Below are 24,123 nucleotides of genomic sequence, written 5' to 3'. Positions count from 1 at the left end.
GAGAGCGAGCGCGCTTGGAGGGCGAAGCGGCGTGTTTGCGCGCTTGTGTGAAAGTGGCGCTGGGGTGCGGGGCAGCTGGCGAGTTGGGGGGGTTGGAGAGGAGGCGGAGGAGGAGGAAGCACCTTACTCGCTGTGCAATAATAGTCATAAGAGAAAAAGAGCGCCCCGATTTTCTTGCAGAGGGGAGGAAAAGGGAGCCTATAGCGAAGGTGCCTTTTCTCGTTCGCCAGTAGGGGCGGCGGCGGCGGCGAAAGCAGCAGCAGCAGCAGCAGCCAAGCCCCGTGCCTGTTTTAATCACAGCGCCCCGGCTCCCTCCTTCACCCGTCCAGCCTTACGAGGCTTGTGTGGTCAGCTGAGAGAGGGAGAAGCGAGCTTAAGAGTTTCAGAGAAGAGGGATCGCCGTGGGTGCCTCCTTCCTTCCTCATAAACACGCTTCCCCGCCGACCTCCTCAGAGTATATTGCACATTACTGTTGCCTTCTCCAAGGGCTGGTCAAACCCGATCTCGTCTAATCCCCCCCCGCCACAGCTCCTGCCACCCCTGCCCTGTTTTCCAAGTGTCCCTCTCGGCTAAGGGGGAGCTTTGTCCTGCTCACTCTGCCCCAGCAGCGCCCGTGCCTTCCTCCTGAAAAGCAAAGCAGCATGAGCATGGCAAACGAAACATACCTCCTCATAAAAGACATAAGGGCCGGACTGAAAAATTTAAATGTCATCTTTATTGTGCTAGAGATCGGTAAGTGGGGTCCCGTGGAACTGTCGTGCTTTTGTTTGTTTTTCACTCCCCGACTTCCTTGGCCCGTGTTCTAGGTGTGCAAATGTGTGTGTGTGTGTGTCTGTGTGTGAGAGAGAGAGGAGTTGACACGCGTCCACTTTTCAGGGAAAAGAGTTGAGTCCACTTTCTCTAAATCTGTCCTTCAGTAGACCCACTTTTAGGGTCCAGAGTGGCTCCTTCCCTGGGCTTTGGCGAAAGTTGCAGGTCCTTTCGCTCCCAGGCAAAGTTGCAATTTCAAAAGGATGTTGTGTCCCCTTGTTCTAAGGACGTTTGCTCAAACCACCTTTCTTTTTCTCTCCCCTCCCCTGCTCCCCCCCCTTTTCCATATTCCCTTGCAGGCCGCGTCACCAAAACCAAAGATGGGCACGAAGTGCGGTCGTGCAAAGTAGCCGACAAGTCAGGCAGCATCCTCATCTCAGTGTGGGATGAACTTGGCAGCCTCATTCAGCCGGGAGATATTATCCGGTTAACCAAAGGGTATGTATGTGTTTCCGACAGTGGGGTTAGGCCTAGCGAGCCTCTGCCCAGCCGCTCTTTTGTTTCGTTGCTGAAGCAACTGGCTGACTCAGTGTGTTCCTGTTAACGCTTTGGGCTTCCTCTCCCTTTCTTAGAATCGTAATTGGTGTAGCAGGAGGAGGGGAAGGGAAAACAACATCTCGCGGGGCCAGATTAGAGGTGAAACCAGCGTGCTCATTTCCCCCTTGCTGTGTGTATATAGAGGAAGTTGCCTTTTGCCTTTTGCTGGGTCCTTTATTATTATTTATTGCATTTAAAACCCCACCCATTTCTCCCAAGGAGCTCCAGGTATGGCAAGTACGGTTCTCCCCCTGCTCCATTAATCCCCACAGCCACAACCCTGTGAGGTAGGTCTGGCTGAGAGGCCGTGACTGGTCACCCATTGAGTCGTAGAAGGGGTAGAGTTGGAGGCGACCCCAAGAGTCATCTAGTCCAACCCCCTGCAATAGTAATAAAATAAGTAAAATAATAATTTATTATTTAGACCCCCGCCCATCTGGCTGGGTTTCCCCAGCCACTCTGGGCGGCTCCCGACAGAATAAAGCATTAAAAACTTCCCTAAACAGATGCAATGCAGGAATCTTAGCTACAGCCGTCATAGTGGGTTAAGCAAGCAAGCTCCTTGTTTTCTCCTGCCCCTGGAGGCTAGGACCCAAATCAATGGGTTCAAGTGCAAAGAAAGCATATTCCCTCCCATTCCGCTTTCGAGCCACTTGAATCCATTGGCTTGAGTCCTAGCCTCTGGGGCAGGAGAAACCAAGGGGTTTCATGGCTGAGTGGGGATTTCAACCCTGGCCTCCTCTGACTGGCAGTGGGTCTCCTCTGACCGGTAGGGAAGAGCTCCGGAGCATGTGATCCCAGGTTCAAGCCCCAGAATCTCCAGGCAGGTGTGTCTCCCCCCCCCCCCCCGGTCTGGAATCCTGAAGAGCCACTGCCAATCGGCAATGCCAGGTTGGATGAACCCAGTGGTGATAAAAATAATAATAATAATAATAATAATAATAATAATAATAATAATAATAATAATGTGGTACCTCGGGTTACATACACTTCAGGTTACAGACTCTGCTAACCCAGAAATATTACCTCGGGTTAAGAACTTTGTTTCAGGAGGAGAACAGAAATTGTGCAGCGGCGACGCAGTGGCAGCAGGAGGCCCCATTAGCTAAAGTGGTCCTTCAGGTTAAGAACAATTTCAGGTTAAGAACAGATCTCCAGAACGAATTAAGTTCTTAACCCGAGGTACCACTGTAATAATATATTATTTATACCCCGCCCACCTGGCTGGGTTTCCCCAGCCACTCTGCGCGGCTCCCAACAGAATATTAAAAACACGATCAAACATCAAACACTAAAAACTTCCCTAAACAGGGCTGCCTTCAGATGTCTTTTAAAAGTCAGATAGTTGTTTATTTCCTTGACATCTGATGGGAGGGCATTCCATAGGGCAGGTGCCACTACGGAGAAGGCCCTCTGCCTGCTTCCCTGTAACCTCACTTCTTGCAGTGAGGGAAGGCCCTCGGCACTGGACCTCAGTGTCTGGGCTGAACGATGGGGATGGAGACGCTCCTTCAGTTTGACTTGACAGCTTACCTGTGCTCCTAGGGCGATCTGCACGCAGAGTGTGCACATGCTCTTCTTCTGACCTTAGACATCTGTCGGGGCCTAACTTTTAAAGCAAAGGGGACATTTCCAGCCCCCCTTCCCAAACTCACTCGCCTCTCTACAGATGCTAGATTTAGAGGGAACCACGTGGGGAAGCAGGCCCACTCCTCAGTTCTCCTTGCCCCTCCTTCCCTCCCTTTGAACATGATTGGGGCAGATCCAGGATTTAAACAGATGGGTTTGCTGCTGTCACATCTGGCTTGGCTCACAAGGATGCAGCCTTGACCACACTGGTCGATGAGTCATCTCTTAAAAGCTGATGGCTTCTTATTTTCCTTAAAGGAAGCAATGAGACACCCTCTTTTCCTGTACGTTCTGTTTTGAGCTGGAGAGGCCAAGAGTCATTTGGCTTATTTTAGTGGGTTCAGTAATGGCTGAAGCAGAACCCACACTTTGTGCCGTGCTAAAAAGTCCTGTGGAGATGAGAGAAGACTTTAAGGCACAGTGTGAGCCAGGGGAATATTCTTCTCTCCCCACAACCAGATTACTTCTTTGGGTAGGGGCTGTTTTGGAGTTCCGCAGAAGAAAAACTGCACTCCCAACTTGCAGCTGCTGCATAAACACCTTCCTGTCCCCCAGGCCCCGGTTTTTCATTATTACAAAAATTAATGCTGCAACATTCCAACTCATTCATGCGGTTTTGCTGTTGGTAACATTTAGTGTTTCCCCAGCCCACAGGGATCTGCTTCCAAACACTTCACCCATCTAAATTGTGTGCGTGCCATACCTGTATGACAGGCACACAATTCACCTCTGGTGTCATGCAGGCCCTAGGTTGGGTTATATCCCTGGTCACATGACGAGGCAGGAGCACAGATTTCCCAAGAAGCAAACCAGTCATACTTCAGGATTATTATATTTTAAAAGGTGCACACTTAAAGTGTGTTGTTGTTGTTTAGTCGTTTAGTCATGTCCAACTCTTCGTGACCCCATGGACCAGAGCACGCCAGGCACTTCTGTCTTCCACTGCTTCCCGCAGTTTAGTCAAACTCATGCTGGTAGCTTCGAGAACACTGTCCAACCATCTCGTCCTCCGTCGTCCCCTTCTCCTTGTGCCCTCCATCTTTCCCAACATCAGGGTCTTTTCCAGGGAGTCTTCTCTTCTCATGAGGTAGCCAAAGTATTGGAGCCTCAGCTTCAGGATCTGTCCTTCCAGTGAGCACTCAGGGCTGATTTCCTTCAGAATGGATAGGTTTGATCTTCTTGCAGTCCATGGGACTCTCAAGAGTCTCCTCCAGCACCATAATTCAAAAGCATCAATTCTTCGGCGATCAGCCTTCTTTATGGTCCAGCTCTCATTTCCATACATCACTACTGGGAAAACCATGGCTTAAGTAGCCCAATATGTGGCTTGTTACACGGTTAAAATCTCAGGGCCAGCTATCCCCAGCCTCTTCCCTCTTTCCCTAGCAGAATAGGATCTGTGGATCTGAGCATGTTCCTTCTGGATAATCAGAGCCGTAGCTGGGCTTGCTTGCACAAGCCTTAACAAGTCACGAACGCCAGCATAGCCTTGTATGCTGCTTTGAAGTCTGATCTGTTAGGGGACCGAGGGTTCAACGCAATGTGATTTTTAAAGAAGCAACCAACTCTTTCTGCTTCCTCTTTCGATGAGCTCTCACCATGCGCAGCGGAGAGGTTGGCATTCTTTAGCATGAAGAGAAGCAGAACTAGCAATTAGTAGGAAAAGCATGTGCTATATTTTCATGTGACAAACGCAGTCCAGAGGAACGCTCATGGATTGCTGGGATTGCCATGTCAAATTGCTTTTTTAAACACAATTAAAAACCAAAAGTGTATTTACTTGCACTCACAGAGGGTTGATCAATTGCTTTTGTTTTCATATTTTAAAGGTTTCAGATTGGTGGTGGCCTTTTCTGCTGTATTTCTGAGAGAGGGAGAAAATCCTGCCTGTATTTTGTGTGCGAGAGCTTTCTAGGTTTCAGCAAAGGAGGTCACATTTGCCTATGTTCTATGACCTACCTTGCAGGCAGGTTGTAAGGATTCCTGAGATAATGTTTGCAATCTGCTTTGAACATGCTAGGTACTTTTATTGTGAATGATGTTGAAACTGTAAGCACCAAGCATTGTCTGTGAAAATAATACCCTCTTTTCAAAAGTCTATAGTCTGATCTTAAAGGGAAGCGTAATAATTTCTTAAAAGAATGAAATGGGATGTGTTCAAGAGACATAGAATTCCCATTGTGAGCTACAATTTAGTCTGTGCAAAAGTATTAATAATAATAATAATAATTGTAATAATTGTAATGATAATAATAATTTTCTCCCAGCCACTCTGGATGGCTTACAATACATACAAAAACATTGTTGTTGTTTAGTCGTGTCGGACTCTTCGTGACCCCATGGACCAGAGCACGCCAGGCACTCCTGTTTTCCACAGCCTCCCGCAGCTTGGTCAAACTCATGTTGGTAGCTTTGAGAACACTGTTCAACCATCTCGTCCTCTGTTGTCCCCTTCTCCTTGTGCCCTCCATCTTTCCCAACATCAGGGTCTTTTCCAGGGAGTCTTCTCTTCATAGTAAAACATAAAACATTAAAAACCTCCTTAGGGCCATAACTTCTCCCTCCTTACATGGTGATGGCAGATTCCCTTAGTCACCTGAAAGCCAATCAAAGAAGCTAAAACAACCCCTTTAACGGTTCCTTTTCCTTTGGATTAATGAGGTGTATGATAACAACGGCAGAGGGCAAGCAATGTCTCCAAGGCCACACGTACTGCTAGGATGGTGAGCGAATATTGTTTGTTGGAATTAGACTGGGCTGACCTATGATCAACGATAAAATTTGTTGAGTGACCATGGGTCAAATTATTCCCTGTCTAAAACCACACCTAGCTCACAGGCTTCTCCTGGAGACAAAATGTCAACCTGTCACCTAGAGCTCTTTGGGAGAAGGCTTAGATACAAATGTGACAAATACAGAAAAGTAACTCGCAGTGGCTCGTTTGGTACATAGTTAAACCATGGGTTGTTTTGCAAACTGTAAGATCAGTTGAGTTGTCCCACAAGTGATCAGCCAATCCATGGCTTGATTATCCAAAGTTTGGTTTCTTTCCCAGTGTCTGTGTGTGTGTAGTGGTTAAGAGCGGTAGTCTCGTAATCTGGTGAAACTGGGTTCGATTCCCCGCTCCTCCACATGCAGCTGCTGGGTGACCTTGGGCTAGTCACACTTCTTTGAAGTCCACTCACCTCACAAGAGTGTTTGTTGTGGGGGAGGAAGGGAAAGGAGAATGTTAGCCTCTTTGAGACTCCTTAGGGTAGTGATAAAGCGGGATATCAAATCCAAAATCTTCTCTTCGTCTTCTTCCTTATGCCTTCGAAAGTTGGTGAGTATTTGTGGTGGGATGACAAAAAGAGACCATGGTTGAGGAAGAGGGATAGGTTCATGGCATAACACCAAGCCGTAGTTAAAACAAACCAAGGTTTTTAATGTCAACAAGCTACCCATGGCTTCAGACCATGGTTTGTTTGCAGTAAACAAACTGCAGCTAAGTTGCTGGGCCGGGTTTGCTCACAACACTAAGCCATAGTTCCATAAACCATGGCTCAGTGTCGCATTCTAGCCAGGCTAGCAAGAACGTTAATTATTGGTTTCAGTGCAAAATACAACAATGGCTGCTTATTTAAGGCCATTTGGAGAGTTCCTGGTTGCCTATATTGCATGCACATGTCACTGGATTTCACCCCTAGGCTCATTTGTAATCTCTTCAAGTTACAACTTGGCACAAAATGCTGTGTTAAGGTCACTTTCCATTTGCGTCATCTTAGCAGAACTAATATGTGACTGACGGGTGGAGCTAATATAGAGTGGCTGGCTTGCTTGTTTGGACACTGATAAAACGTATACCGCTTATGCCAGCAGTCTGTGTGACAGCCTTAGAAACACTAGTGGCAGAGAGGCAGACAGTATCTTGGATGCCTATTAGTGGTTTATTGCCAAACCGCAGGAACAGGTCCATTTACTAGCTTTATAAATAAAAAATTCCTTTGTTAATGATCTTTTAAGAGCCAACCTGAGCAGGTCTCCCAACCTGTGGGGGAAAGTGCAATGTGAAAATCCAAACGTCATTTCCCCTCGCATCATTTAGTTCAGGGTTTCCCAAACTTGGGTCTCCAGCTGTTTTGGGACTACAATTCCCATCATCCCTGACCAATGGTCCTGCTAGCAAGGGATGATGGGAGTTGTAGTCCCAAAACAGCTGGAGACCCAAGTTTGGGGAACCGTTTTGTTGTCCCTCTCTTTTGCATTTGGCAAAAAGAAAGAAAGGGAAGAACAGTTGATCACTGGTTAAAAACCAAAGTTTGAAGGTCATGCACATGAATCAAAACAAACTTTCATTCTTGCAGGCAAATATTCACTACGTATAAAGGATTTACTTGTGGGAGATAGGGAATTCTGCCAAAGGATGTCTTTTGTTGCGCTTGCAGTAAATGGAAGCTTTCTTGTTTCTATACCCCAGTAGTGTCTCAAGTCCCCATTTGACAATGTTTGATTTGTGCTCTTTTCATGTTTATACATCTATGCACATGTACGACAGAGGGACAAATCATACATACACTCAGAGAATGTAGTAATGAAAGTGAACGATCTTGCAAGTCACACAGGGTGCTTCAGCAGAACGCTTGGTGTGTTGTTGCAAATGGCTTTTAATAAATGCTCCCGACTCGGTTAAAAGTTGGTCATGCTGACATACCATTGAGATCAGTGGGACCAATTACTTGCGGCCAATTTAAGTCCCACCGATTGCCGTGGCACTTAAATGTGCCTAACTTCACCTGAACTGGAGCTTTAACCCTCCAGCCCTCACAACTGTGCAAAACCTTTGGCTATACAGTAGCAAAAAAATAAAAATCCTGATGTGCAGAGCTATGGGTAGATCGGAGCTGCAATAAAACACCTGCTAAAAATTAAGCTGCTGGTGTCTTGTGTCAGCTCTACTGTTAGGATTAAGTGGTTGAACAATTTTCAGCATGTTTTGAAGCAGATAGACCCTCCAGATGTTCCCGCAATGCTGCTTTAAAGAGAAGGAAACTACTTTTTTTTAATGGCATTCCAGGAGAAAGCATGGATGCTGCAAGTATTGTCAGACTAGCAGTAGCTGTACTAAAAGGGATTAGACAAGATAGGGGAGGAACAGTTCATCAATAGCTACTAGTCATGATGGGCAATGTGTTAGCTCTAGAATCAGAGACAGCATGCATCTGATTACCATTGTAAAGCAGCAGCTTATGTTCTGCTTAAGGTTTTCTCAAAAGGCACCTGGTTGGCCATCGTGGGAAGTGGAAAGCTCGGTTAGATGGTCTGATTGCACGGGGCACCCCATTGGATGAATGGGTGAGTCCTCGACTGTGAGAGAATGCTTAAAATCCAGCCATTGTAGTAACGACAGAACTTAGTTTGGTGCCAGGAAACCTCTGAGAGAGTTGCGTAACTTTGGGCGCGTGAACGGACCAAGAAGCGAAACACCGCTCAGAGAAAGGCGATGTCACTGTGGACAGAGACAAATGGAACCAGTTGTGCATGTTCTTTTTTCTTTTATTAAGTTTCTTTTGCAACACACACACACACACACTCACAAAAATGCACAATCGAAAGCAAAGAACAAAAAACAATTACAAATAAAACATAATAACATACACAAACTTACACAGATCAAACAATCAACTATATATGTGTGTGTGTGTATGTATGTATATAATATAATATAATATAATATAATATAATATAATATAATATAATATAATATAATATAATATAATATAATATAATGCATATATATATAATTTCAATTCTTCTTTTCTTCCAATTGACTTCCTTCATCCTCAACACGGTTCTCTTTTCGTTTTTGGTAAACTGTCTCCTTCTTAGTTCATTATTACTCCTTTTTCTTTCTATTTTTAGCTTTTATACCATGATTTCTTTTGCAGAAGTTAAATCGAAACAAGTCCAAGTATTAATTTGAGGGCACTGCTTTTTCAGGTATTCTCTATATTTCCCCCATTCTTTTTGAAATTTTTGCTTGGGCTGACCCCTAATGGCGTCTGTCAATCTAGCCAATTCAATACAGTCAAATAATTTATCTTGCCATTCTTTTTCTGTCGCCAGTTGCACATGTTCTTTTGTACTGCCTCCGTCTGGTATCAGACAATTCAATCTAGGTTGGTTGGTTGTAGGGAGTGGAATTCGGACAAATGCAGGGTGGCTTTCCTAATGTTAGCAGTCAGGTTTCTGCAACACACAGTAAGGGTTCATGGATGCTGTACAACACTAACTTAAATGTTAGCCGCAGTGTTGCTGTTTTGTAATGATTGGGTTGTTGTTTGTTTGTGTTGAGCCCTACTGGAATCATGTACATAGGCCAATAAAAGTTTGAGCATCTGACTAAGAAATGACCTGTGAGTACAAAAATTTCAAGAAAGAATGGGGAAAATATTATAATTTACTTAGGAGGTACGCAAATGAAAACATTAGCAGGATTTGAATCCCACAAATGTTATGGACAGATGTAAAATATAGACTATGAAATAATATGCAGGGGAAAATGTTGACAATAGGACCCATGGAGGGGAAGACTCGAGATTCAGAGAAATCTCTCTTCAGTCATACCTCTTGTTGTGTTTGCTTCACATTGCGGCTTTCCAGGTTGTGAACGCGGCAAACCCAGAAGTGTATACTTCCAGGTTTCGCCACACGCGCAGAAGTGTCCTGCGTGCTTTGCGCAGAGGCACTTTATCGTGCTTGCACAGAAGCGCTGCTCTAGTTGCGGACTTTTCGGGGTGTGAACGGCACCCTGGAACGGATTGTGTCTGCAACTAGAGGTACCACTGTAGATGGATATGTATTTGGTTTTGTAATAAATTTATATCTGTAAAATCAAATAAAATTATTTTCAAAAAGGAAAGGAAGAAATGACCTGCCAGAAGCTGGCGAAATCTGAAAGCTGCACGCTTAAGGTTAGCGATAAAGTCCTATTGATTTTGGTGGTGTGTGTGGTCCACTCCCCCATTGGCTTTTTTTCTGAGAGGAAGATGTGCTTAACTTAACCCCTCCCCTCCCCGCCACCAAACCCCAAACCCTGGTCAAGCCTGGACATTAATTACATTCCCCCTCCCGGTGCTTTCTAACGCTTCTGGTGTTTCTCTTGGCTAGGTACGCGTCTCTGTGGAAAGGTTGTCTCACGCTTTACACCGGAAGGGGAGGCGAGCTTCAGAAAATCGGGGAGTGAGTATCTCGCTTTACACGTGCGCTCAGTTGCTCTCGAAGCCTTGCGCTTCGCAGGCTGGAGCGGTAGGTATCAAATGCCGCCTTGCGAGCGTCTGCCCAACCTGCCGTTGCTTTCTGGGGTTTTGCAAAGCACTCTCTGCCCAAAGAGCCTTGTCCCCGATCAGCTTGGCTTTCCTCGATCTCAATATTATTTTTTCGGACAAGCATGTGGGGAACCCTGCCTGTGATTGCTTGTGTAACAGACGGCTTGCTCAGCCATGCATCCATCTGGCCTGAATGCCTTGACTTAGGTACACCTGCGAACAGGTAAGTGTTCAGCTGCCTAAGCTGTCTCCTTTGTTGTGGGTTAACGCATTGTCGTTTTCAAGGACTTGCAGCGCCGAAAACTGAAGTCCTCTATTTAATCCACAGGCTAGGTACGGTAGAGGCTTCTACATTCTGGCTCTGGTAATGAGCTCCAGCCTTTTCCTGCGGGAGCCAGCCTCTCTAGGGGTGTAAAGGTAAATTTCCCCCTTCCGTCGAGCTAGAGCCTCTGGCGTCATAATGATGGCGGTCTAAGATGTCACGGGCAAATGCTGCTGGTTTGCTTTCTCGAGCATATGCCTCCGTCGTGACCAGGCAGTCTGTCGAGACCCGTAATGGAAAGTTTGGAAGTTTGGAAGCTGGAATGTGTCACTTTGGGGACTGGTTTACCTGGGTGCCTGTGCTTGTGTGGATGGGCAATCGCGGAATAACGCTTCATTGCATCAGATAGTCGCAACTTCCTGCATTCCGCCCCCCCCCCCCCGGCGCCTGCGATGTTCATTCAGGGTGAACCAGGCCAAAATGTGGAGGAATATTGTGAAAACCTTACAGCTGTAGGAGGAGGACGTAGGAACCTGCCTTATGCTGGGGAGCCAGGCCATTGGTCCATTTAGCTCAGTATTATCCACTCTGATTGGCTGGCTTCCCAGGGTTTCAAGGCAGTGGTCTATGGCAGCTCCCTAGAAACACCAAGGATTAAACTTTTGGCATTCTACATGCCCAGCAGATGTTCTGTCGCTGAGCTGTGGCTCTTAGCCACAGAAAATTAGACGTCGTCTGTCTAAGGCTATGTATGGCAGCGTTTGTGGTCTGATCTGCTGAAAGTGATACCTGATTATTCATAATTGAGGCCATTTTCACAATGTATTACAGGCATAGGCCAACTCGGCCCTCCAGATGTTTTGGGACTACAACTCCCATCACCCCTAGCTAGCAGGACCAGTGGTCAGGGATGATGGGAGTTGTAGTCCCAAAACATCCGGAGGGCCGAGTTTGCCTATGCCTTGTGTATTAGCTTCTGCTATATTGGGAGTGTTTCCCAAAATTGGAATGTCAGGGGGGATAGTCTACGGTTAGTACTAACTCAGGAAATAAATCTTATTTCCCATCACTGCATAAAATTATTGCCCCATCGCCTCTTAATTTGACTGACGTTGGAATGTTTTAATCTCAAAATAAATTACTGCAAGAATTAAAAAAACACATGCTTTTCGTCATCTCAAGTGATATCATTTTGAGAGGATTAGTGTAAGATTCTGGAATGTAGCTGACTGAAGTGCGGCTAGATCAGTCTTCAACCTGGTGCCACCTTAACTGCTTTGGACTGCAATTCCCATCAACCCTGGTCCAAATGGCTCTGCTGGTGGGAGCTGTGCTTCGACATAGGTGGATTGCACCTGGTAGTTAATGTGGAGTGTTGCTTGTGCAGCTGGAATTATTTTAAAAATAGAATAAGGTGCATCGAATGAACAATAACCGGGAGTCACGGTTGGTTCTGTTTTGACGCCTGTGGTTCCTTTAGCTTAAAATGCAAAGCAGGCCTGCAAGATGTTTCTGATGGTGACGAATGCCACTCGACAGCCCTGGAGCTAAATTTTCTCCAGACTGAGAAATGCTTGAGAATTGCCTGGCTGGTTGCATGTTGGGCCCTACTTTATAGCACAGTGCACCACAATGCGGAACAACTGTTGCTTTGCAGCGTTCGACTTTGTTGGAACTTAACAGTACAGGATTGCAGCCTTCGTTATGGATTTGGCGTTCTTAGGCCTTCCTGGTTTTTTAAAAAACTTCTGCAATCGGTTCTTGCCACTGACATCTTCTGCGTGGTCTGATTCTAGGCGTGCTTCGTTCGATGCAAGCTCCTCTTTAATTCAGCAGGACTTGCTCCAAAGTGGTTGCAGCTGTGTATCTTTTATGGCGATGAACGGAATATTTGCTGTGTATCCTTTATGAAATAGATGAATAGACTGTTAAGCGTGACCCACCTGCTGACTTGCGGTCTTGCAAAAAGAAGCAGCGGGGACAACTTTTACGCATGCTTGGAGCATCAACCTATTTGGGCGCCAGTTCCGTCGGAATCGATAGGATAGACTTCCAAGTGGAGCATGTGTAGAGCTGGGCTTGTTCATATCTCCTGGTCTAGTTTCTGGGATGGGAGTGGGGGTCAAGCATCTGGTGCTAACACCCTTAGTGAGGGGTGGCGGCTCTGGAATTTAAAACAAGGCATGCACTGGTCCCTGGAAGTGGGATGAGGACAGCTGAGGAAAGAAATCTCCACACTCCCTCTCACCAGCTTGTTTTTCTTTGCAGGTTCTGCATGGTGTACTCGGAAGTGCCCAACTTCAGTGAGCCCAGCTCGGATCACCCTGGGCAGCCCAGCAAAGTGGTATGTGCAGTCTTGTGTAGCATCATAACATGTCCACAACTGAGGTGCAGACAAACCCTTAACAGCGTGGCCTATACAGTGGTACCTCAGGTTACAGACGCTTCAGGTTACAGACGCTTCAGGTTACAGACTCCGCTAACCCAGAAATAGTACCTCAGGTTAAGAACTTTGCTTCAGGATGGGAACAGAAATCGTGCAGCGGCAGCGGAAGGCCCCATTAGCTAAAGTGGCACCTCAGGTTAAGAACAGTTTCAGGTTAAGAACGGACCTCCGGAACGAATTAAGTTCTTAACCCGAGGTACGACTGTACAGGAGTGGGTTTCTCCTGTCGGAGGAGAGGAGCATCTTAAAGAGGAACAAGAATTAGCTTATGTTTGGGGCGTCTTGTGGATACAGTGGTACCTCTGGTTAAGAATTTAATTCGTTCCGGAGGTCCGTTCTTAACCTGTTCTTAACCTGAGGTACCACTTTAGCTAATGGGGCCTTGCATCCCCGCTGCACAATTTCTGTTCTCATCCTGAGGTAAAGTTCTTAACCCAAGGTACTACTTCTGGGTTAGCGGAGTCTGTAATCTGAAGCGTCTCTAACCTGAGGTCCCACTGTACTGTTTATCCAAGCCCCCACAGTTCTTTCTGTACCATGGTTGTCTTAATCTCTCTCTCTCTCTCTCTCTCTCTCTCTCTCTCTCTCTCTCTCTCCATTCCTTTTAAAGGCCCAGGGTGAGCAGAGTAACAATTCCCTCCCATCAACTAATCTGAGTTCTTGTACTTTTGGCCCTACTGGTAAGTGAGCGTGCGTTGTAAAATAATAATAATAAAGTTTGTGTCTTTGAAACAAAGGTTCAGGAACACCTGCGGCGGCAGGTTTAAACTATGGTTTACGGGAACAAAGATCAGAAGCCTATTGTTCGATCTCTGCAGCTTTCCACAAACCACAGTTGAAACCAGTTTTAAGCTGGTTCGGGCTTAAACCAGAAATTGGATGCTTCCTGTCTATTCTGACCGGGCCAGAAGAGGGAAGTGTGTTTGTTCCTCACGCTCAAGTGTGCTTATTCTTGTAATGTTAAAACACTGGTTTAGCGTTGACATCCAAACTGGGCCTACAGGTTGGATTCAGAAGGAAAGTAGTTGAGCTGTGGGTTAACGCCCCCCACCCCTCTGACTCTTCACTCTGGCACAGTTGGACCTGTAACAACCTTCCTGCTCAGGTTGTGGCTTAAAGGGTGATTGGGAAGGGTGAGTCGTCAGGCAGTACTGGGGCAAGAAAGTTTGGGTCCCCCAACTACCCATTGTGTTTGTCTTGCTTCTTGGGAGATGGTACTCCCATACAGGAAGAAGGAAACAGCAGGTAGGGTGTGGAGAAGCTGATACCTGGGGGTTGTGGGAATGTTGTGGATAGTAGGAGAGGCTATATTGATTAAATATCATTCTTCCTCACTCACGCTAGTGAGTTAAGTAGCAGAACACATTCCCCTTCCAACAGAAAGCTAGTTTGCAGATTCATTTGAGTCTCTTTAGTTAAGCAATCCAGTCTGGCTTGCCCAGATTGGATTATTCCTGGTCAGTCCCCTTTTGATCCCTCTCAAGATGAAAGGATGCTGCGTTGCCACCTTCTACTACTACTACTAATAATTTATTATTTGTACCCCGCCCATCTGGCTGGGTTTCCCCAGCCACTCTGGGCGGCTTCCATAGAAACCAAAAATACAGTAAAATATCACAGATTAAAAACTTCCCTGAACAGAGCTGCCTTAAGATGTCTTCTGAAGTCAAGCTCCCATTTCCTTTGAGCGCTGTGCAGGTTTCAGCAAAACAACAACAAACAACCTATGGTTACGTGAAACATCCTCAATAAACACACAAGACGTAACCAGCTGTACTTTTGAATAAATAAGGTATACTGTTCATTGTATCAAATTGTAGATTTCAACGGAAGTCTCATAAAGTTCAACGGAAAAAGCAGAAGACCCAGTGGATCAGTTCATTCTCTAGTCATAAGGTCCATGTATGTATAAGTGTCTATTCCACCTGTCTGTTCATACAGTAAGTGTTACTGCAACCACTACTATGCTATAAGATCCACTGTGCTGTAATATTACATATGCCTGTTCTGCTGATGAAGCCTAGGATGGCGAAACAAGGCTAATATTCTGGAAATCCTTGCCTTAGACTCTGTGAAAGGATTCTGTGGATCTGTAACAACCCTTCTTGTGGATTATTGGACTCTATGAACTTTAAGAGACTTCCGCTGAAATCTACAATTTGATACAATGAATAGTATACCTTCGTTATTCAAAAGTACAGCCGGTTATGTCTTGTGTGTTTATTGTGCAGGTTTCAGCAGCATCCCAGTGCATTTTGCTATATCTGGGGTTTATACAGCGCTGGGAGAAGTTGCTCCTGCTGCTGCTGCTAAGACACCGAAAACACATGTCTTCCCTTGTTTTCTCCTTGCCGTTGGTTACTGTTGGCATGTGGATGGCAAAGCAAGCTGCTGATAGGGACTTCGTGGTCTCTGGAGACACCTTCCCAGCTCACCTCAACCTCTAACGCTCAGCGAATTGTGAGAAAGGACAGCTTCCTATACATGCCAAGCAATCTCCGGGACCAAGAAGCTGCAGCTTAGAATGTCTGACGCCCGAATGTCTTGTGTCCCTGTGATGTCTTTTATTCTTCTTATTTGCTTTTGTAGGAAATGGTTTGCCAGCAGGACCTGAGCTGAGCGGAGTATCATCTACTTATAATCATGTCTCCTCCTCCTCCTATGCAGGTACTGGGAGGGTTGGCGGGCGGGGACCCGCCCCTCCTTCAGTGCCGTCCAATCACACACGCCCCCCACAAAGCACAGTGAGTAATGGGAGGGATCCCCGCAGAGCCTCAAAAAGATGACCCGGCCAAAAGACTCACTTGTCCGCCTAAACTCTGTATACACCCTACTTGAACACTTAATTGCACTTTTATTTATGGTTAACTGTGGGGGGCGGGGGCGAAGTTTGGTCTACTAGTTCTCTACCTTCTGTTGTCCAGAGAAGAGGATTTCCTCCCTGCCATACACCTTTCTCTCTCTTCGCCATGTTCCCCCCAGGCTGAAAAACCCAGTGAAGCTGCTGACAACCGCATGTGTCCAGGGGGGAAAAAGTCTTAAAATAAGGGTCGTAGATGGAAATTGGGATTCCTTGTTGTGCATCAGATGTTCATTTCCAAAACAAACCTTGAGTGTGGTTGAATGCTTGTTTTTCTTTTCTTCTCCCTTTCCTTTTTTCGGTTAAGTTTGAACCGCCTAGCCTTAAGGTGTGTTAATATCCTCTTTCTGCTGTCCTGACCAACTCCCATCGCGGCTAATGGAGGCTGGCGGATGGAACAAGGGGCAACTGCTCTGTTTAACCTGTGTGAATTAAAATTGCCCTGTGTGAAGTGGAGACGATCTGCCCAATGGTGGTATAAAAAAGGGGGCTGGTGTTTTCCCTCTGGTGGGGTGGGGTAAGTGATGGTGGCTGCGTTCAACTAGAGAAGGCCAACCTTCTCGTGCCAAACTATGCCTGCTGCTTCTCCAGCATCTATTTTAAAATCCCAGATTCTCTCCAGGAATGCAAAGCCCTCCTTTTTAGTTCAGTAGGCGCTGCTGCATGAGGAACAAATTGAAATTCTTAATGTTCCTCTTGGATCGCTTGCAATTGAACTTCATGGAAGCTGTGATGGTATCTGAAGATCCAGTAGGATACGACTTTCATAAAGCACAGCTTCTCAGAAGCCAGAGAGATTTTTTGCCACTCGGTTCTGCAAACTGCATAAATCAGCCATTTCCCCTCAGCCCTGCCAATGTGCCCCCCGCCCCCCAGTGATGGATGGTGATTTCAAGTTTATTCTGTTGAGAGCGGTGCTGGGAGAAAGAGGAAGGGAATCCCCATACACAGAGAAACCGTATGCCAGGCAGAAATCTGGCTTGAGCTGTTCTTCTTGACACTGGTTTTCTTTTTGGAGCCCTCCATCCCACAAGTGTGTGTATTTAGTGGGGGGGGGGCATTCAACCTCACATTTGCAGCTCAGGGAGTGTTTTACCTCTGTATCCTGCTGATGGTTTCAGCCGGTGCAAAGTGTGTTTGGAGCGAAGAACTAAAACGAAACCTGTGTATACGATTCGTGCCGATGCCTGCTTCTCTTGCGAGAGCCGCCCTCAAAATTCTCAAGGGCCAATTTGCACACGTAACGCTTTCTGCTTCTAGAGCTAATACCTCAGTTTCTAGAAAGGGCAGCCTTGTGCGAATTGTTTTCAAGCTGCTGAGTTCGGAAAGGGGGAAAATAACTCCCGGGGTCATGCAAAATATGTGCGGTTTTTCCTTTTTATATTGTAAGCATTCTCAGTGTGTCTTTGTACTGGGTAACCCTAGAATTATTTTCAATCCTTTTTGTTTGTTTGGGGGGGAAGAGAGAAATCTTATTTTGAATTCATTCAAATGCTGTAAAATTACTGTTTTTCCTTCTCTTTTTGTTTGTTATATTCTTGAAGCGGACCTCATAAATAAAAGTTGCACTAACCATGTAAAGCAAAAAGCAAAAACCCCCCACCATTTCCCCCCTTGTCAAGATCATTTTCTGCTCTGAAATGTGTGTGTTTGATTTCATCTGTAATGATGCTTATTTGGAAGCAGGTCTCATCAACTACCGTATTTTTTGCTCTATAAGACTCACTTTTTCCCTCCTAAAAAGTAAGGGGAAATGTGTGTGCGTCTTATGGAGCGGATGCAGGCTGCGCAGCTATCCCAGAAGCCAGAACAGCAAGAGGGATTGCTGCTTTCACTGCGCAGCGATCCCTCTTGCTGTTCTGGCTTTTGAGATTCAGAATACTTTTTTTCTTGTTTTCCTCCTCCAAAAACTATGTGCGTCTTGTGGTCTGGTGCGTCCTATAGAGCGAAAAATACAGTATATTTCCAAGAATATATAGGAGTGTGGGGTGTGTTCCTTGCCTGGCATCACTCTTAATCTGCCAACTTTTGATGAGCGTTTTTGCCATCTTCATCTTTCTTGTTTACAAAGGCTTCCTTTGCTTATAAATCAGAAAGCCGTAATAGCATTAAGGATATAAATAAAAATACAGCAATGAGCATGGGTTTTAGTTCTGCCTGCCTTGTGATCCTGCAAAATTCTGATCTGTGCTTCAGTAAGAGGGCACTATTGGAAAGCTTGCCATTCCAAAACAAGTTCTCAGTAGCAGCGGCTCAGGGGGAAGCTGTGTCGGCTCACTTCTTAAAGGGCATTGAGGTAGTCGGTGTGGCGTTCTCCAAACACTATGTGCTTCAACTTCCACCCTCCCTCATTGTTGGCTGGAGCCGATAGGATTTGGGAGTCTCAGCAACAGCAGGCTGGCTCCCTCAGATAGAGGCGATCTGGGGGTAACTGGGAAATAGCCTCCCGCTTGTGTGGAACTTGAAGCGTTCATTGGTTTACAACCACCAGTCCCAGGCCATCGTAAACAGCTAAAGTATAAAATATCAAAACAAAGGGGTGCTGGCTGAGATTGTCACAACGGAAGCTTGTCTCTTTAGGGTGAACTTGCCAGCTAACCTACCCTCTTCAGTTACATGTGGATGAGCTATGCTCTGAGCCCAAATGCCGGCTGCTCACAAAACAGATACATTAGAAGCATCGTACATGGTTGAAATCGCTAATTTGCGAGGAAGAGAAGCAAACTTGCTGGACTTCAGTGGCATGTTCTGTTTGGTTTGTCGTGCTGTCAGGACTGCCGCTAGGTCCCAGCTCACAGAGGACCAACGCCCAGTGGATATTATATACAAAAGTCTTTATTGAAGTTTAGTTTCCATTTCCAAGCTCTGGGCGCGCAGGCCCACGTCTTAACGCTAGACCGGCTAAGTCCCCTCTGACTCACTGCTCCACCCACACCAGTTTAAGATTCTAGCCCGGCTCCACCTCTTGCGCTGCTCTTTCCTGCGTTGGGTCCTTCTGCCCTCTGGGGTTCCCTCCTTCCTGGACTCCTCTGACGCGGAGCCTCCTGAGTCTTGCCCCTCCCTCCGGCGGGCTTTAGGACCTGGCTCCCTTCCCGGGCTCCCCACTGTGCCGCGTTCCTGTACATTTGAACTTGGCGCGCGCGCCCAACCGGTGACTTTCCTTCTGACCGTTTCCCCGCTTCCTGATGTGGGTGTTGCCAAACCTGACTCCTCTCCTCCCTCTGGTGGTGAGGACACTGGTCCCGACTCCTGGGACTCCCCCTCCCCACTGCGCTCTGGTGGAGACGCTGGCCCTGATCTCCAGCTGCTGTTCAGAGACTCCCCGCTGGCCCCTCCCTCTTGAGGTTTCTCCCTTGGAATCTCCCTTGCTCTGGCCACCGGCGCTCCCTTCTGTGAGTCCTCCGATTCGCTAGAGAGGCTTGTGGAATAACTCTGGCCACTGTCACTGCCTGCGCCCCCCTCGTACTCCTCCTCCTCACTCTCCATTTGCTCCCCCTCCTGTGTCTCTCCTTCTGAACCCCTGACACGTGCGTATTGTAAGGACCAGCTCAATGAAACCTTGATGTTTAAAGAGAGGTTCTGGTAAAAAACGGGCAGAGCTGTTCTGGGAAGACACCATTTCGCAGATGAACCCAAGAACATATTTATGGTTAGTAATATATCCATATGTATTTCCAGATTTTAAATGTCTTGCTGTCCTTGATTAATCACTTTGTTCTTTTAAATTTTCTTAAGGGGAAACTGCATCAAGCCAAGAGAACTTGGGCTGAGGCGACACAGGAGGAGCCTCTACTTATTTTTGCCAGCCTTCTGGATATTTCTTCAGTCCCCCACTCCCTGTTATGTAGTTGCTAAGAATACATATGGCTCTCGCTCATAATATAGCCTCAGCACCCCACATGGGAAGAAGAAAACCTGTCTAACCCTTGACAGTTGCTAGGTTCATGACATAGAGGAAGGTTGAACAATTCTGCTAGGACAGCTTTCAGTGACAATGAGCATTTTTTAATGTTGTCTACCATTGTTCACTTTTGCTCCCTAAAGCAGTCTTCCTCAGCCTACTGTCCCTCAGTTCTTGTTGGAGCTCCCATTTACCACTAACGATTGCCCAGGCTTTCTGACCTTGATGGGAGTTGTAGTCTAGAAGGCACCAGGTTTGGGAAAAGGCTGCCCTAAAAGTAACACCATTTTAAAATATGATGGTTAGATGTCAACAGATCCCAACTTTCTGTATTTCAGAGGGTTAACGTCCTCATCCATGATCATTGTGAAATGAATACCCAGCCCAGTGGTTTTTTTTCTGGGGGTACAGTGATACCTTGATTCTCAAAGTCTGTTCCAAAACCAAAGTGTTCCAAAACCAAGGCGTGCTTTCCCACAGAAAGTAATATAAAATGGATTAATCTGTTCCAGACATTTAAAAACAACCCCTGGAACAGCAATCTAACATGAATTTTACTATTCAATGAGACCATTGATCTATAAAATGAAAGCAATAAACAATGTACCGCAGTCAATCAATCAATCAATCAATCAATAGCTGAGCTGAGTTCCACACAGTCACAAAAACAAAACAAAAAAGCTGCAAAAACAAAAAGGCAAAATGCAAAATCAGATAGACCTCAGCATAACACTCAAAACGGAAGTGTGACACTCAAATCGGAAGCCTAAGACTGAAAACAGCATGTTTGGCTTCCAGAAAAAGTTCACAAACCGGAACACTAATGGGTTTGCAGTGCTTGGGTTCCAAGTTGTTTGAGTACCAAAGCGTTTGAGAACCACAGTACCACTGTATTTTAGAGTATGCAGTACTGACACTCTTTCCCTGCCCCCAAATGTTTAAAGTGTGCCACTTACTGTAAAAACTTCATGTGCATACCAGCACCTTTTTTTCCTTAAGAAAAGAAAGCACTAACTGCATGCAATAGGACTTTTTAAAAACTGAACGTTTTTAAATGCACAAACCTAGGTGTGTCTTTTTATATACCTGGCATGCCCTCTCTTCTGACAAGGCAGCCATACTTGTAAGGAAGACCTTTTCAAAATAGCTGGTTCATTAACGCGAAGGCTGAGCCTGTCTCGTTTTGCCCCATAATGAGTGGTTAAGGCTTGCCGGCATCTGTGCTCGCCTACCCCTGGGAATGATGGGAGAGGCTGCATTGCTGCCTGCCTCTGTGACACAATAGTGTTGGCCTTCCCCCCCCAGAGGCAGCTCAGTGGCAGGCGGCAGAGCTCTTACCTGAAATGCTCAAAACACACGACTGTCTCGAACTCACTGTTCTCTTACCACATAATCGCCCCCTTGCCCCCTAACAAGGGAAAGGGAAACACATAAATGTGGACATTGGAGCCTCCCTTCACTTTCTCAAAACCTGAAGTGGCAGTAACAGTTGAATAGATTAGTTTGTGCTTGCTCTTACCGTTCTGGGATTTCCAGAGACCAAAAAGCAACCGCAGAGCAGATTTGGCAAGAAGCTTCCTCTGGTGTGCAAACTGAAATAAGATTATTATGGGGCAGGGAGGGAAATTGAGGAGCAGTGCTCCCTGTCCGTAGAAGCTGGGGCGATGCCTTATCTGTGCAGTATTCTCCTGGGGTTTGATTTGTGTAAATTGGACTGCATGTGTGGCTTGTAAATATTGCCACTGGTAAATATTGCCATGACCTCCTTCCTTAGTTCAGTCGAGTGTAGTTTTCACTGCTCTAGGGCAGCCTTTCTCAACCTGTGGGTCCCCAGATGTTGGACTACAACACCCATCACTCCTAGCTAGCAAGGCCAGAGCTCAAGGATGATGGGAGTTGTAGTCCAATAACATCTGGGGACCCACAGATTGAGAACCGCTGCTCTACAGCATGGGTAGGCAAACTAAGGCCCCGGGGGCCGGATCTGGCCCAATCGCCTTCTAAATCCGTCCCGCAGGCAGTCCGGGAATCGGCGTGTTTTTGTGTTAGTAGAATGTGCCCTTTTATTTAAAATGCATCTCTGGGTTATTTGTGGGGCATAGGAATTTGTTCATTATTTTTTTCAAAATGTAGTCTGGCCCCCCACAAGGTCTGAGGGACAGTGGACCAGCCCCCTGCTGAAAAAGCTTGCTGACCCCTGCTCTAGAGGCCATTGTTTCAACACAGCTTTGGGAGCTGCTTGGTGACTACAACAAGGCAGCTGTGCCTTTTCTCAGTGGCTTTCAGGAATGGGGAGCGGAGCATTGGGACTTGCGACATGGTAGACCCACATCTGAACGGTGCATGCTTCCAAGTGTTAAAACAGGCAGGGCAGACTGCGAAACTACCGTATTTTTCGCTCTATAAGACGCACCAGACCACAAGACGCACATAGTTTTTGGAGGAGGAAAACAAGAAAAAAAATATTCTGAATCTCAGAAGCCAGAACAGCAAGAGGGATCGCTGTGCAGTGAAAGCAGCCATCCCTCTTGCTGTTCTGGCTTCTGGGATAGCTGCGCAGCCTGCATTCGCTCCATAAGACGCACACACATTTCCCCTTTTTAGGAGGGAAAAGGTGAGTCTTATAGAGCAAAAAAATACAGTATTTACATTAGGCAAGCATCAGTAAGAACATAAATATCCATCCCTCGCTCAGCATTGCCAAATGTCAGCCTGAATACTCCCTCTAGTGGTGTATGGTTGCACGGTTGATGCCAACATTACCAAAAAAAGAGAGAGATTGCTCTTCTGCCACCAAATCTTTTGAGCCCATGAGCTCAGGCTTTCGTAGCAAATCTGCTATTTGTATCTATAGACCCCTGCAGTTTTATATTGACTTGTCCTATTGTTTGTGTGTGCACACAGCTAACATGCTGGCCTGGATCCCAAAGCGGTTTGCCACAAGTGGAAGGGCGGTATTGTTCATGCAAGGCAGTGTGATGTTCCAGCCATGATGGCTCAGTCGTAGGACATCTGCTTTGCAGGCAAAAGGTCCACTGCCACTCCGTGTACTGAGGCAAATGGACCAACAGTCTGGTTCAGTGCAAGGCAATATCTGATGCCCCTTGACCCTAAAAAGAGTGGCTTTGGGGCCCAGCAGACTGTACAGACCCTGCAGGTGCTCCTATTTTCCAGGGACAGCCCTGGATTTACAAAAACCATCCTGGTTTCTGATTTGATCCCCAAATGTCCAGATTTCCTTAGGGCATCTCTAGTTCCATTGGATAAATGTTGGAGGGTATGGAGTTATGCAACCCCTAAGCCAAGGAGATAAGTGAATATGCAACCTTAAGGCAACCCTGTATAGGGAAGTTTTTAAATATTTTTATAAAGAAGGCTGATCACCGAAGAATTGATGCTTTTGAATTATGGTGCTGGAGGAGACTCTTGAGGGTCCCATGGACTGCAAGAAGATCAAACCTCTCCATTCTGAAGGAAATCAGCCCTGAGTGCTCACTGGAAGGACAGATCCTGAAGCTGAGGCTCCAATACTTTAGCCATCTCATGAGAAGAGAAGAGTCCCTGGAAAAAACCCTGATGTTGGGAAAGATTGAGGGCACAAGGAGAAGGGGACAACAGAGGATGAGATGGTTGGGCAGTGTTCTTGAAGCTACCAGCATGAGTTTGACCAAACTGTGGGAGATAGTGGAAGACAGAAGTGCCTGGCATGCTCTGGTCCATGGGGTCACGAAGAGTCGGACACGGCTAAACGACTAAACAACAACAAATATATGCTGGAAGCCACCCAGAGTGGCTGGGGCAACCCAATCAGATGATGGGGTATTATTATTAAATAGGACGTCCCTATTTTCGTCAGAGAAATGTTGGAGGGTATGCTGTAATAGGGGAGAGGAGAAACCAGGAAAGTCCTCCTACAAGACCTGAGTTTGACTCCTGCGTTCAGTGGATCCAGCCCACTGATTTACCACATACTTAATTTGCCGTAGCAGCTGTAGTTTGACAATACATTGAGCATTTTCTGTTAAAGATCCCTCACTCGTCTTTCCCCCAGTGGAAACTACAGTCGCCAAGGTTCCCTGGGAAGAGAGAATAGCTTTTAAACTAGTTTTAAATATGTCTTGTGGAGTAACACCCCCATTTCTCACTTGGGAAATGGGCTAAGTGGCATTCGTTTCGCAGTTCTGTCTTCTGCTTTGCATGGCTCCGCATCTGAGGAGTAAGGAGGGGAAGCGCTTAGCTAGATGCCTGCAACAGCGTCTCTTGGGATAGTTATTTCAGCTGAAGGCACGTTGCTCTATCAGGAGAAGGTAAAAGCCGTTTAAGCATTATGGATTGCAGAATCCTATTTCTCCAAAGGAGAAACAAAAACACAAT

The 24,123-nt window shown here is 46.3% G+C and overlaps 1 protein-coding gene and 1 long non-coding RNA gene across 4 annotated transcripts; one reads left to right on the top strand and one right to left on the bottom strand.

The window, feature by feature from the left end:
* NABP1 (nucleic acid binding protein 1) lies at window positions 1–20,280 on the top strand. Of its 3 annotated transcripts, XR_014558453.1 has the most exons (8): window positions 71–732; window positions 1,110–1,248; window positions 10,123–10,194; window positions 12,811–12,886; window positions 13,599–13,668; window positions 15,578–15,655; window positions 19,390–19,497; window positions 19,584–20,280. XR_014558453.1 is itself a non-coding variant. In XM_083714981.1 (7 exons), the coding sequence occupies exons 1-7, from the start codon at window positions 642–644 to the stop codon at window positions 19,616–19,618; spliced, it is 561 nt and encodes a 186-aa protein (XP_083571107.1). In that variant the 5' UTR covers window positions 71–641; the 3' UTR covers window positions 19,619–20,280. The 3 variants fall into 3 exon arrangements, 2 of the variants coding, with proteins under 2 accessions (XP_083571106.1, XP_083571107.1); XM_083714981.1 differs by lacking the exon at window positions 19,390–19,497; XM_083714980.1 differs by lacking the exons at window positions 19,390–19,497; window positions 19,584–20,280 and having other exon boundaries at window positions 1–732; window positions 15,578–17,448.
* Window positions 16,898–20,446, bottom strand: LOC310833974. Its single transcript, XR_014559028.1, has 3 exons — window positions 19,376–20,446; window positions 17,805–18,613; window positions 16,898–17,544 (listed from the first exon to the last, which is right to left on the bottom strand). It is a non-coding gene; the product is annotated as an uncharacterized lncRNA (long non-coding RNA).
* Between the last annotated feature and the right edge of the window lie 3,677 nt (window positions 20,447–24,123).

Source organism: Podarcis gaigeae (genome assembly GCF_964106915.1).
Source record: "Podarcis gaigeae genome assembly, chromosome: 1".
Lineage (NCBI taxonomy): Eukaryota > Metazoa > Chordata > Lepidosauria > Squamata > Lacertidae > Podarcis > Podarcis gaigeae.
The sequence above is the reverse complement of the archived record's forward strand: the minus strand, read 5'-3'. Positions and strand labels throughout refer to the sequence as shown.